Raw genomic sequence first — 15537 nt, 5'->3', positions numbered from 1 at the left:
ACCCAGAATAAATAACCACCAATGCATTTAAAATAACAAACCAAAAAAAATCATCTGGGCATTTGAAAAGTACTTTCTAGCAACTGAAACTGAATTGATATTAAGTACAGCAAAATATGTTCCAAGTTGATAATAGCACAGGAGCCTGATAAATAATTTAAGAAAATGGTGCTAAAATAAACCTTAAAAGGAAAAGCGGTGTACAGCGAGACAAAAGTGGACTTTTTTTTTTCAGGGTGAATTTAGACTGAACAAAACACTTGCATGCAGCTGGTGAAAGATCTAGTTCAGTTATATTTTTAGGAAGTTACTCTCACTGATCAAATTCACCATCTCAGCTTTTACCAGGTATGCACCATTTAAATTTAAAATCTAGATCCAAGATTTCTAAAAAAAATAAAAATAATAATTTGCTGACATACAACTAGGAAATGTTACATAGTACCCAGCATTTTAAGTGTTTTTTTTTTGTTTTTTTTTCGTTTTTTTAATGTACCTCTTGAGGAGTTATTGTATTCCTGCATGGTATTGTGATTTAGGAGTCATATTCTAGAACTGCGCCACTCAGGGAAGCAGCACATTGAAGTAGCTCAAATTTAATTTCCCTTCAGGAGAAATAGAGTATTTTTTGAATTGAACATTGTTTTAGGCCAAAATTTATTTCAGTCCACCCAAACATCTACTCAACCGGCAGACTTGAGGAAACTTCCTTTATCTATACCCAGGGCTCAACAAGTCCCACGATGGATTTGTAGAGTCATATTTTTATGATCTTTTACTGTGACAGTGATGAAAGAACCTCCAACACAAAGAATGAGCAAAACAGAAAATATCAAGTCAAACAAGGAGGGAAGATAGAAAAATCAAGGTCTCGAGCTGTAAATAAATTTTGTTATAAGATTTGCCGTTGTCCACATATGGACTGTTTATACACCCGGGACCACAGGGACAGACAAAGTGTTTTGAATTTCTGAAGAGAAATCCTTTAAACCATAGACACAATAATGTCAAGACGCCAAAATGTCTAGGCCGTCCTGCGATGGGAAACTATGTCCACTGGAAACCATTAAATTTAACAAAGAAGCTGCTGTGTTAATATGACTAAAAGAGGTCTAACATTGAAAATTGTGACGAAAAATGCATCCTTTTTATTCTGAATGTTATGTTACCATCTAAAATAACCCTTTGTAATTATTTCTGATGCAAAACAAAACTATGTCAAAATTAATTTGGTATTTAGACCAGTAAGAGCATCCCACGCAACAAATAGCGGGTTCTTGTTGAAACAACACAACAGAAGCAGACAAAAATTATATAAAAATACATATTAACGAAAATGTAATTTGAGCTATAGATTGCCAATTGCTCTAATGGTCTAAACAAATAATATTTTTATCACCAACATCTGACTGTTATTACTTGTTTCATTCCTTTACATTGGATTGTCTAAAGGTCAAAGTGCCACTCTATAGAAGGTTTGTGTACCACCTACTCTGCCATCAAGGGCTTCTTTCCCCTGTGTAATCATAGAACAGCTCCTCCAACACATCAGCTCGGTGTTGCTTTGGTCTCATTAATAAAGGTTGGATTCCATCTAAACAACTTTCTGCTTTCACAGGTGTTGGCAAGCCACTCTTTTAAATCAACCAGTGTTCTATTTCAGTAACTTTAAGTCAAAATGTCTGCGGTAAAACGGCTCTAAATAAAAAAAAGAGCAGTATTCAGTATGGTCAACATTGCGGTGGCTTTGCAACCAACATTTGCGTGGCTACGATGTCAATTCCACCAGGTGAGGTTTTGCTTCCTAGCTAGAAAAGCTTATATTCTACTCACCAGCTGAATCAATCCTTCATTAAAATATGGAACAAACCTTGATCATAAAACATTCCTGATGAACATCAAATGCAATTAGCCATTTTCTATCTCAGCGTTTATGCTTTATTTGATGCTGCACACATCTCACATGTGTAGACACATATGTCTAATTGCCTATTGCTAAACAGTATTGTTCAAAAGGAGCATGATTCTGAAATAGAGTTTAGATGTTTATTTGTCTGTAGCAATTAAGAACTAAAAACTAAACATTACATTACTACTTGTTGATATCAGATTTTAATTTGATTTTGATAACCAGTCTTGACCACATGAGAAAGAAACCTGATTGAAAGTGGTGAGAGAGACAGGGAGGAGCCTTTCATCATGGTCATATGAATAAAGTGTTAGATATTACATGCAGAGTCACTTTGTAAGACTGATAGAAATAGATGAATAATATTTGAGTTGCATTTTGTGGCAAACCAGAGTAAATACAATTTAATAATTCTTAAAATAAATGTATTTAGGGCCTGGTAGAGCCGCAAGAAGAATACCTGCCAAAGTCTACTTAAAAAGGGATTTCACAACACATCCAGCTTTCACAACACATCCAGCTTTCACAAGGTAATATGTCGGGTGGTATTGCTATTGTCACTTTTATTTGTGGAATAACTAAATGTCTCCCATTTTGTTTTCACAAATCCCAAAATGTCATTTGAAGAGTCAAACAGATGTACCAGTCCTAGTCCCTATATTCATGCTTCTCTAATTCCAAGGTGGTCGTATGCCAAGAAAGTATTGATGTGTTGCATTGTGTGTTTCTGGTCCGTCATGCTGTCATTGTTTCTTTTTTTAAACACCTAGATTGCTGCAAGATACAAAATAATAATAATTAAGATAAGATAGATAATTCTTTATAGTCCCACAATGGGGAAATTTGGGCATGACAGTGGCAAAGACACAGAGTTACACACAGTTTATATCGTAGTGAAAACAAACAAGCTAATCTAAATTAGTTCTGAAGCAGCAAATGATGAGCTTTATCAGAAACGCCCAAATTTAAAGTAATAAATAAATGCCAGATTAAATATTGCACAATTACTAATTAAAAGGGTGGCTGAGATCTTCAACAGATGACTAAAAAGAGGTTTTTATATTGTACTTGGAAAATAAAAATCTCAACCTGTTGTCAAGCCTAAAGAGCGCACCCTTAAATCCAGAGCTAAATATAACCACTTAAACCTGCCTCACCAGAAAAAGGCCCCTGTAAACAGACCTGGACAGCACTTTGCGAGACAGACTTCTTTTTAATGTGAACTACTAAAGCATTTTAATATTCTACTTATGATCTACTCAAAGAAAAAAAGTGCTACTGTTAAAAGCTCAATTAATCAGTCAGAGTAAATGTAAAAATCAAGAGATTTTTAAAATCTTCCATTGATGTTCTAAATGAGATTAAGCACTGTATAAACCAGAAACAGCTTTCAAATAATTTGTGTAGATTTTTAGCTAATACTTCAGCTAAAGATTTACTTAAGACAAAAAGACATGGTCACACCCACGGAGGAAGACAAAAATCACACTTATGCCTCAAGTTGTCTACAGGTGAAGACAAATCGGCTGAAAATTAGAGCGATGCTTTGGAGGAATTCATAACTATGCAAAGGAAGCAAGACAAGTTTGTTGTCTATTTCTTAGAGGAGCAACCATGCGTAGTATTGTCAATTATGAGATGCAAACTCCTGCCAGAGGCTTAATAGCGCTTCCCAAATACAATAGTTTAAATGCTGTCGCTGCAATAGGACTCTGCAGGTTGTTCTCAGGTACATGATAAAATCTCAGGTACAGTTTTATCAGAAATTGTTTATCAACATCAGAGAGACACTGAATGCTGGGCAGTGTGTTCCTTAGCAAATCAATAGAGCATGCTCTGGATTTAAAAAAATGAAGAAGGGTTTGCCATTTTTTTTTTTTTTAAAACGGTGTCAGGAAAAAAGATGGTGTGAGGATTAGGGCTGCTTTAGTTGAGCTCATTTACATCCCCAGCATCAGCAATCTAATGCTACTTGAGGAGGGATTAAACCTCTCTCCCCTTGACTTTGATCAGATATACACCACTTGTCTTTCTACTTTGAAATATTCACCCCCAAGGATAGAACGGAAGGAACTCATGTATAATTTTCACCACCACCACCTAAGGTTTTTCCTCTGTGATAATACCTGTGTTAATGTGAAGCACTGGCTCTATCTACAGAATGTCTCTCATTTGCTCTGCAGCATGTCATGTCAAACACCAGTTAGGTTGAGGAATGGGAATAGGTCTGTAATGGGTGCAGAGGAACATTTTAGATTGCTCTATGTTCATCACTGTGGCTCATTTCATCCTAGCAGCCATCTTTTGGTTATTTCAAATTTTAAATGAGCTTTAAGAAAAGAGCAGGACAATTCAATGAGTGATCAGAATTGAAAGAATCAGTGGGCATAAATAATAAAAAGATTTGCTGTTGTTTTTTTAATGAATGGCATTTTAATGACTTTAAAACACCATCGTCTCATTATTAAACGTATAATCAGTTTATACAGGACGTGGAACTTCATTTCTAAAATTCAGACCCTCAATCCAATTCTAGCTTAGTGGTCAGCTATTTAGCCAATTCTATTATAAAGGAACAGCCTGTAACAAATTCAGATTAAAAGAAAATGCTGCATTTAGCTCAACAGCTAGGGTTTTAAAGCAGTTGCAACTGACAAAGTCAAATGATTTGTTTTTTTCAGCCACGGATTCCTGCGGACCAATTTCCTTATTTTGTTGAAGACTGGCTGGCAGCCAAAATGACAGCATTTTAATAGACCATATTCTCATGTTACCCTGCTGTCTCCTGTTTGCAGTTTCATTGCATAGCTTAATGAATGTCAAGAGCCAATACAACAGGAGGGATCAAAATGGGCTTTTGGGAAGTGTGCTGGAATGCACATTGGACATTACTTTGTCTATGTCTGTTTTTTTTTTTTTTCTCCTGTTGATTTTGTAGTATTTTTCTTTTCTTAGCCACATTTTCTGCTAGTCCACCAGTTTCACTGACTTTGTGCTTTGTGTAAACGTAGATTTAAATCTTATTGTGACGCTGTCTATGGTTGAAGACCCTTCAAGGTGGGGGAATTAAAACAACTCCACAACAAAGTTCCTGGTGGGGGGTTACAGTTTATGGGGATTGGGCTTTATGTTGCTGCGTGTTTACCTTAAAACAATCACTGATGAGCAGAAGACAGGCTCTCTGGAGAAATAGAATCAAAGGACCATCTGGATGCATACAGGGCCAGGCCCAGATATTGTTAAGAGATTGTGGGGCAAGCTGCGCCCGTGCAGCGCTAAAAAGAAGGGACGTTTCCAGCCTGTGGCAACAGAGGCTGCCGCACTCCCTGAACGGAACGGAGCCCTTCATCTGCAGCTTTCTGCTGCCTCCAAGCCCACCATACCTCAAACATATGCCAAGCTATTTTTTATTGTTCTGTGTTTCCTCCTGTGAAATCAAATCACACGTTTACTCTGTTTACTCGGGCCTTTTTTCAGCATTAAATATTTATGTGAAAGAGATCTTTGACTTCTTTGGGTTTTAAGCAGTGGTTGGAGGAGCTTGCACATCTAAATCAACTGCCTCAGCAACTAACAATCAAATTAACTGATAAAGAAGCAGTCATGGCTTCGCTTTTCACTGAAGCCGCTTCTCTTTATGGAAATAGCGGCATGACTTCTCAGAAAAACCAAAAGCACTACAAAGAATAATTGTAAAACTGAAACATTTCCATAGCTCAAATTAAGTGTTTTAAAAAGCTCCAGGTCAAATCGCCTTTCAATTTGTTCCCCCATCTTGCACTTGTTGTAATTTCCTCCCTTCCTTCATCTATTTTGGAACAGTAAACCAATCATTTCACACCCATGTACTTTAATTACTGTACAAATGCAGCATTTTTAATATAGAAGTATTTTCACAAATTTTGAAAATAATGTGTTTGAACAGTTCAATACGAACAAATTTAATTTTGTTATTTTCTGAAAACATTACTAGGGTGAAACATAACAGATTAGTACGTCTGATCAGACCAAAATAAAAACAACAGCAGCATTTGAAGTAAAAAAAAAAAATAAATAATACCCATCTCTTTTTTTTTTAACTTAACAGTACATATCAGTGACATCTCATGGGCATCTGGTGTCAATCTTGTTTGAATCTGTTCTATTCTGCAGCATTAAATTTCTAATAAAACGATCAACAGCTGATATCCAATATTCTTTTTACACAATACACTTAATGTGTATCACAGGCATCATTTGATGTGCGTCCATTGACAAAATTGGGGTGCTTCCGCTGTGGCTTCCCCAAAAGCCAGTGGTGTTGAGGTTTTTTTCCCAAAAAATTGACTTTTTGATCTTCGAGCATACATTTCTGGACATTTGTGGTCTTATTTTTACGATAAGAGGAAAGCAAAAAAGAATGATTATGAACAACATCCATGCCTTAAGCAGACCTCAACTTTTGGTTAGTTATTTGAGTCATAAAACCACAATTTCCAAACAGTACACAAAATAAATTAAATTAAAGTCTAGATTAAACAACGGCAAATTTGCAAGTTAAAAAAATCCATTGGATCAACTAAAGTAATAATCAAAACTTGGTATGTGATTTCAGTTCACTTAAATATGAGTTTTTCTTCCCACATCTTTGGTTTCAGAGTTTTTCTTTAAATCATACATCTCTAACCCTGCCCCTTGTAAATGATTTGGTTCACAAGATCTTTCTAAATGTCTACACGAGCTAACCCACAGATGGACATGAAATGCACCACTAATACTACAAATCCCTGAATGCTCTGCTGGCGTTTTGCCCCGTCAGTCGGGACCCACAAGCCTCCCTCCTCTGTGTGTATTCATTAGAGACCTCAGGTAGAAGAAGAAATGCCAAGTACCTGCCTGGGACCAGTACGAGTAGATAGAAATGTAGAAAACTGAGCTGTAATGAATGTTTCCTTTATTCTTTTTTTTTCTTGCCACTCCAATATGGAGCTCACTCCATACTCAAAGGCTTGGAATTTAATGGTTGGATTATTATTATAATTATTATTAACCTGTAAAATGACATTACCCTTGAAATTTAGCCCAGAAGGCTGCAGAGAAAGATGCATGTCATTTTTTCGTATTGTTGCTATTTGATTTCACATATTAAACGTTGCTTGTTTTCAACTAAAAAAGTCTATCATATCTGAAAAAAAGAAATAATGTGCTCAATTGTAGATCTTTTTTAAAATAAACATCAAGAATATTTAGTTTAAAAAAAAATTGAATTTCAGGCCAATGTGCATCTTGGTCCAACACCCTGCTTCAAATGAAACAGCATTTAGTGTTTTTTTATTTTTTCTAAAGAAAGAAAAGGATAGAAAGAAGTTTATAAAACGTCATTAAGTGCAATAATACATACCGCAAGCAAATGCTAACTTATATCAATAGCCTGTATGTAAATGTTTTATTTAGAAAATAACAAAATAACAGAAGATTTAGAGTAATTTGACTCCTTTTGTGAGACATTAATTTATGAATATCTAAGAACATCTACATTTTATAACGATTTTCATCTAATTAGGAAAACGATTATCAGGGTCAGTTGTGAACAATGGGGATCATTAAAAAACAGAAGGGAATAAATTGGATGATTTAGAGAGCACTGGTCCACCATTGCCCACCGTTCATCAGCTTGCCGTCAGATAGAAATCATCATCATGCTCTTATCGTCTCTTCTCGCTCTGCATACTTTATGACCTGGTAAAAGAGCTTGACAGCAGAAATTCCTGAGTATTCTGTTACCTGCAAAATGTTTCTACTTCTGCATCCAAAGGAAAAAAAAACAATCATTATAAAACTCACCATGTGCATAAAAAAATTACTGTAAAAAAATTATATTGTACCTGAAGTAATGCAGACTCAGTTTACCCTTACTATATTCTGCTTGCGTGCTCATTTAAGTGATAATATATTTTAACACACGCTCTGCAATGTCTAAGTGTTTGTATATAAGGCATGCGCATTGTTTGCATATGGGGAATTTTGTCTTTGGTGCTTTGTAAGCTGAAATGTCAGCAGTATGCATCATGAATGACTGAATGCATGATCACAGAAGAGATAAAAAAAGTCTCTCACTCATTATCAGTCAAAGTATAGATTAAGATTTGCAAAAACGACTGCTGAAAACATTCATATGTTCAAGCTAGTCGTCCCCCAGAGATAAATATTTAATTAACCTTTTAAGCCATGGAATCTCTAATCATCTACTTCAATATGATTAAAATCTTTCCATCCCATCTTATTGCAAATATATTTATTACTCTAATGAAGGGTTGTGTCATGCTTTAATACACGAGTAGCGGATATGTCAGCCAATCCCATAGCCATCAATCTGTCAATCATTAAAAAGCAATTAACATTTAGCAGTCAATAAGAGGAGGTCAGAATAAACTTGTCACCCCCTAGTTTTGAATTTCTTAGGGGAACACTAAAGGAAAATGACATCAAGTACTCTGTCATGTTATATTGTACAGCCAGAGTAAAACGAATGTGTAAGACAATAAGAACATATACCTTTTAATTTTCAGATAACAAAAAAAATTCTCACCTCTACACATTGGTACTGGGAAATCCCACACCGACACTCCAGCTGTACTGGTCACACAGGTGAGGAGCGAATGCCCATCCAGGACGTAGCCCGTGACACACCGATAGCGAATCTTGTCACCAACGTTGAACTGAGTCCCGTTGCGTATACCTTTAGGTGGAACTCCTGGGTTTCCACACGAGCTGCTTCGCAACTCTACAAAACCAAATAAAGGAAAACAAAATTAACAAGATAAGCAGCTTATGTTTCACCTGTAATTGTCAATTTTACTAAATTAGCTACATTTTCAGTCACAGACAGTCATTTTGACCTGGTATGTTTGGCACAACAACGTAAAAAATAATTGAGGATTTGTAAAAAGGGTTTTGGTTTTTCAAATGAAACAGCTAAAAATGTAGGAGAGGCAGATAAAACGCATTATACCACCTCAACGCATCTTTACCCATCTCTTTGCATTAAAGAATCCCTCAATGACATGAATTTGTGCAAAGTACATTAACTTAATGTACAAAAGATAAAGACAGTAAACATGAAAATTAAAGAGCTCAGAGAAGCAATAAAGAGTTCATAATAGTCTTTTAGGCATTACATCTGTCAGAGCATACATGCAGAAATAATTCTCTAGAAAAAAAAAACTCCCCATTATCAGAACTTCAGTAGACCAGTGCAGTTTAGCATAGGAACTACACAACTATAAACATAGCATTGAATGTAGAAATATCAAATAATGTCCTCATTGAAAGAAAAAATGGTTCAAAACAAAAATGTAATCAAAATCTGTCAGTTTTCAGAGTTTGCAAACATCATCAATAAGAATGCAGTGTTAACATAATAAATCACTTAAGCTATTGTATAACAATTCAATAAGATGGATGGATGGATGGATGGATGGATGGATGGATGGATGGATGGATGGATGGATGGATGGATGGATGGATGGATGGATGGATGGATGGATGCGTAGCTGCAGACTAGAATACCTGCCAATTCTTATTTAAATCAGCCAAAACATCTAATTATGTTCATAAATTAATCTTCACAAAAACCTCCTTGTGCTGAATACACACCAAGCATTTCATTATGAAATTACCTCGACTGACACGTTTTCTAATTATCTTACTTGTGTGTAGTTCATTATTTGCAGCTCCTTTTGTGTAATCTAGAAAATGGTACAACGACACTATAGGCTGTCGTTAATAGGATTGTTCAATATTCATCGCTCCTTAGGCTGAGTGATGTCCCTCAGTACCTTTACTTTAAAAAAGGTATATAGCTACATTATATGCTTATAAAAAAAAGACCAAAAACCATTTGATCATGACAACATAAAGTTATATACACCAAGTCTGCATCCTGATAGTGTTTTGATGGTCCTTTTTGAGGCTAAACAAAATCCAGCACCAGACGCGATGAGCAGATATAAACAGACGTGCCGCCATCTACCGGCAGTTTCACAGAACTATTATAATGCCGTTTGGCTTAATTAATAAATCCCGTATAAATAATGCCAGACCGAGCCTGACCCTCTGCAATGCCTCCCAGTAAAGCGGCGGCTCGGCTTGTTACTTAGGCTACGTTCACACTGCAGCCTGAAGTGACCCAATTCCGATTTTTTTTGCCCATATACGACCTGTATCTGATCTTTTTATGACTGTCTGAACAACACAGATCAGATTTTTTCAAATGCGACCCAGGCCACTTGGATATGTGGTCCTGAATCCGATACGTATCTTGAATCCGATCTTTTCAAATGCGACCTGTGTCTGTACGGCCGGGTCGCATTTATCCGACCTGTACGTCACCGATACTCGACAAACGTCACTATTCTGCGTCATGCAGTCAGAAGTGGGAAGAAAGACGACACCCATAGCGGACTACAATGAGGAGAGCAGTCAATGGAGGGAAAGCTCCGGTTAGAAAATAAATTAAGGACTGCAAAATGTGCGCCAGCATTATAATCCATGTTTACTTCCGCAAACACTGAGGACGCTTGCTACATGTGACATCATCGCGTCCTCTAGTGTGCATGCAGGACACTTGGGTTGAACGCGTTCAGTTCACACCGGAGATCACATACAAGTCGCATATATTTGGAAATGTGAACGGACACGCAAAAAAATCCGATTTCACAAAAAAATTTAAATTGAGCATTAAGACCTGCAGTGTGAACGTAGCCTAATTAAATACACCAATCTACAGTAACCTTAAGAGCCTCATATCAGAACATTTACTCAAGTCAATCACCTCTGCAGTCACATCTGAGCAATCGGCAGGTTTAGCATCCGCTTTGGTGAACTCCAATGGTCATACTATATTCCCAGCGACATTTCAGTCTTTTCCCTCTTGGAATCATATTTTTCGGTGTTTTTTTTATCACTGGATCTTTGGCCAATCTGCATTGTTTCGCTGGGAGATGCTAATAGCCGTTAGCTGCTTCCTTGTTTTATCCCCTGCTGCGCATGCGCAGAGACATACTTCCATTGTTTTTTTATAAATTAAGACTAAAGACTTTATTTACTAACAAACTGAGCAAAAACAAAGCATATAACATCAAATTAACAACTAATACGCCAGCAGGATGTGATATTCTTTCATAAAAACTTTGTATGCAACCCTAACTACGTAAAGACCTATGTAGCTCAAACCTTCTTTGGTGAATACTGCCTAAAGTACAAGGGTTAAACTATTGCGTGATGTTTTCAGTTATTTTATGTCAAGAGCTGATTGAAATTGACCTCCAAATAAGAATGGAACAAGCTGAAACACAGCCATGGAGATCTAAGCCCATCTCATAAGAAAAAAAAAGCAGAGCATATTTCTTCACTCTGAAAAACTGATGACGTTCCTGCTATTCAGGGGGGGAAAAAAACACGTATTCTATTAAAATGTTTGCTATGTGTGCTTTATATGTTTGCTCATACTAGAACAATGCCAGCCCTGGTCTGTGTTGCACATATTAATCTTATGCTATTTAAGCCAGAGCAAACATAACAGCTTGCGCCCAGTGAAGATGTCTGTCTGTTGTTTACAGACAACTCAAGAGTGTGATCTTTGCTTTGAGACCTGTGACTGCAACAAATCTTTATTCTGTTAGTGAAATGTCCCCCTTGCCACTTTCTGTAACACAAACCAAAGACATGGCTGAGACATAGCACACCCTTAGATATCAACACCCACCTTGACCATCTGGCTGATAGAAAAAGCCTTCAAGTATTGAGCTTAGCAACAGGGTAATATAGCGTAATGAATAAAAACAGCATGTATGCTTAATGTATGGCATACAAGGCAGCTCATTAAAACAGCACTTTTCCCTGTGGTACGACTGTCTTTTCAGTGATTAAAGCTGGAAAAGTCCTGATCACCTTAACATACATTTACTTAGACGTTGCTTCTTCTATGTGGTTTTATGATCACTTTTAGCTAGCTCGAGAGGCGACTGTATCCAAATGCTGCCGTGCTCTAACAATTAAATCAGAGTGTGAGACTTGGGGAATAATTTGGGTTTACCACCATATAGACCCAACTAATATCATTCAAAATACAATGCCAGAAAACCACCTGATCTAAAACTGTCTGAAGTCAATTCTTATGGCTGAAGAATAAGGTGAAAAAAGATTACTCAACAAACTGTCCCAGAAGATAGTTACAGCTAGGAAAATAATTATTAATTACAATAGAAAGCATTTACTGATGTCTATTAAAAACGTTAGTTATACGATGAAAACTGCATTAGGACTTTAGACCTTCAGGACAAATCTATAAAGCTTTCTTTTCATTTGGCAAACAAAAGAACATAGTATCCTACATATCGCTTCAAGCAGTATGCTTGTTACCAGGGAGCCAACCAACCTTTTAAACTGTCTGATATCTCACTTGTTGTTTCTTCAAAAAATATTGTGTATCCATTATTCACAACAAAGCACTGCAGGTGTAAGCAAGGACTGCATTTCAGCCATGAGTGAAATGCTTTCCATAATGACAAAGTATCCGTTTCAGAGAAATGTTTTCATGTTGCTGTGCATTGTGTACTATTCCCAATATCAAGATTTTTAACAGATAACAGGAAATCTGAAGGTTTACAGCAACAGTGCTCTCTTTTATCCTTTTCGAGCTTTCAAACTCTATAATGGAATATGCTGAATTTGGAAATGTTGGCTGGGTTTTGGAAATCTCAGAGTTAAAGTATACATTCTCAAGGCCATACACAGTCTGCTGCTTTTGTAATGGTAGGGATGCGACCCATTGTGAAAAAATGTGAACTCTGCTATAATTTTTTGCTTTAAAGCAGTGAAGCCCCTGGTTTACAGCAACTGCTCTCTCACACGCCTGATGTGATGTTGCCTCTGTTCCTAATATAATTCTTGACAACTCAGGACAAGTGGAAAATATTTTGAATAGCGTATATATATATATATATATATATATATATATATATATATATATATATATATATATATATATATATATATATATATATATACACACACACACACACATATTAGGGCTGGGCAACGATTAGAATCTTTAATCGCGATTAATCGCATAATTTGCCTGATTAATCAAGATTAATCACATTGTATTTACAAACTCCAAGAATGAATTCAAAAGTAGTGTAAAGAGCACTTTTATTTTAATGTTCTGTTGCCATATGAACAAAAGCGTTGTAAAATTTGTAGCACTTATCAGTAACACATATTTAGTGTGAAGCTCAACTTAAACATGTAAAACAACTAACTTGTTTCTATCATATTCGTTGCTGGAAGAACTTTAAACTGAAATGCTTGCTAACTCGATATGGTTGCATGTTTATTTGACGTTAACATGCGTTTTTTTGTTGTTGCTTTCTCGAGTGCATATAGTGAATGGCAGGGAAAAAACAGGCAAAAACACATGGATACCAGGGTTTCCCGCAGCGCTCTTTTGGCGAGGCGGCCGCCTCGCCGAACTCACGCTACCGCCTCGGCAACATTAAAAAAAAAAAAAAAAACCTAACTCGATATGCTGTTTATTTGACGGTAACAGGCGTTTTTTTGTTGTTGCTTTCGCGCGTGCATATAGTGAATGACAGGAAAAAACACAGGCCACCTACTGTTCTGATTCAAACCCCTACACCGCAGACCTTCACAAAATAAAAGCATGTGAGCAACATGCGTTAATGCGCGTTAAAATAAATATCGCCGTTAATAGTCTAATGAATTAACGCGAAATTAACGCGTTAATTCATTAGACTATTAACTTGCCCAGCCCTTTTATATATATATATATATATATATATATATATATATATATATATATATATATGTGTGTGTGTATGCACGCACACACACATTATTATATGACATTTTCAGATGAAAAAATACATGGAGATCTGCAAGAAAACTCTGATTGGTGCAAGTCTAGTCTACAGGACCTTTTATTCCTCTGTTGCTTTGATTCAACATAACCTTCAAGTAAATTTGCAACCCTTCTGGACATTCTTTTTGTAATCTACACACAAACTCTGCAAAGTGGCTCTTCCAACACCCGGTACAGCGATGCATGTCTTTTTCAGTTCAACTCTTGCATGTTGTACAACTGACACCAAGTGTTGACAGTTTAGCTCGGGGCAAAATGAGAGACAAGACTTCATGTCAGCAAACATTTAACACCTGTGAGGCTCAGATTGCACATTACAGTAATGAGTCATGCTTAACAAATAGTTTTATTTTGAAATGATTTCAGTTGTGACAGAAGATGTTCACTCCATTCTCTCTCTATTCCCATAATGAGAAATATGAATGTATGTAAAATGAATTCAAACAAACAGTCGGTTCATGTTTCCGAAGGAACCCAGAATAATCTACTTCAAGTGTAATAATCACCACAACCCCTTTGATGCAGAGTTCCTAACTAACTTGTTGCCGAACACTTTGACAAATTGTGCAGCCTTGTGAAATAATTATTTTTGACATCTCCCATCTGTTTGTGTTTAATTATTTGAACCGACAAACGATGAATCAAAAAGACTTGTTCACACAGGCATACATTGCAGCGCGTTAGAAGGATCAATCGAGAGACATGTAGAAGAATTAATATATTTGAGTTACTGATGCTGAAGTGAAATTTAGTGACCAACTTTGAAGTCTGGTTTTCTAAATGAATTTGGTGTAATTAGTATTGGTAGATGAAAACTTGAGCAACACTTGAGGTATAAGGAGCAGACCAGCATGTTTTGGCTTGTGGATTTCTTCAGAGTCATTACTAATCACCACATCCGTTTTCCTTAAATAAGATGTACAATGGGGAAAAAAAATAAAATAAATCAAACAAGCCATTCACTTATTCACACTTGCATAAACTGACCAATCAGCTTACAGGGGATGGAACTTGCTGAATGGGTAAACTAGTGCCCAATTAGATTCTTGCTGAAAATACTTCAATTTTAAATAGAGCATTCAATCCCACACTTGCAACAGTATTTAATTCCAACAAAAATGCAAACAAGATCCATGCACCGCAACCACAAAAACACTAAAAATAATGCATTATTTTTTTGGTTTCTGTGTATGGATCTTGTTTGTTTGTATTTTGTATTGTAATTACTATTATAAGTCAGTTATTCCTTAACCTTTAACTGTGAATGCTGAGATAGTGCTGCTGACGTACCACCCACCTTCTAACTACCTGAACAACACTGCAGCCACTGTAGAAGGTTTCAGATGACACAGACTTTTTCAAAGTTCCTTTCACATTCTCAGAGAGTTTCACTGTATGCACTGCAGAAACTGATTCCAGCTGTGAACTGCAGCTAGAGAATATATTTTTCCTACTTTAAAATAAGAGCTGTGCTGGCACGGAGGTAACAATCTGCAAAGCAGCCATAAAGCTGGTCCCAACTCGATGGGTGCCTGGTACTGGTTGAGCTTGTGAGTGCAAACCGGGAACCCCTTTGAAGAAAAATACTTTTACGCATCAAAATAATCCCAATCTGAACAGTTCTTTAGGCTACTTTCACACCATTTCCTTTCTTGCCACATCAGTTTGTGTATCTAAAAAAAAAAGTGTGTTATATGGTTCTATC

General features: G+C 36.4%; 1 protein-coding gene across 1 annotated transcript in view; it reads right to left on the bottom strand.

Moving 5' to 3' along the window:
• The window catches only part of LOC105927715 (CUB and sushi domain-containing protein 3), a 241247-nt gene that overhangs the window by 171924 nt on the left and 53786 nt on the right, over positions 1-15537 (bottom strand). The window contains exon 4 of the mRNA XM_036127573.1: positions 8478-8672. Coding sequence (XP_035983466.1) covers positions 8478-8672 — 195 coding nt within the window. The remainder of the gene's footprint in view (positions 1-8477; positions 8673-15537) is intronic.

The sequence above is a fragment of the Fundulus heteroclitus genome, chromosome 3 (assembly GCF_011125445.2).
Source record: "Fundulus heteroclitus isolate FHET01 chromosome 3, MU-UCD_Fhet_4.1, whole genome shotgun sequence".
Classification (NCBI taxonomy): Eukaryota; Metazoa; Chordata; class Actinopteri; order Cyprinodontiformes; family Fundulidae; genus Fundulus; species Fundulus heteroclitus.
This window is presented reverse-complemented; position numbering and strand designations above follow the sequence as displayed.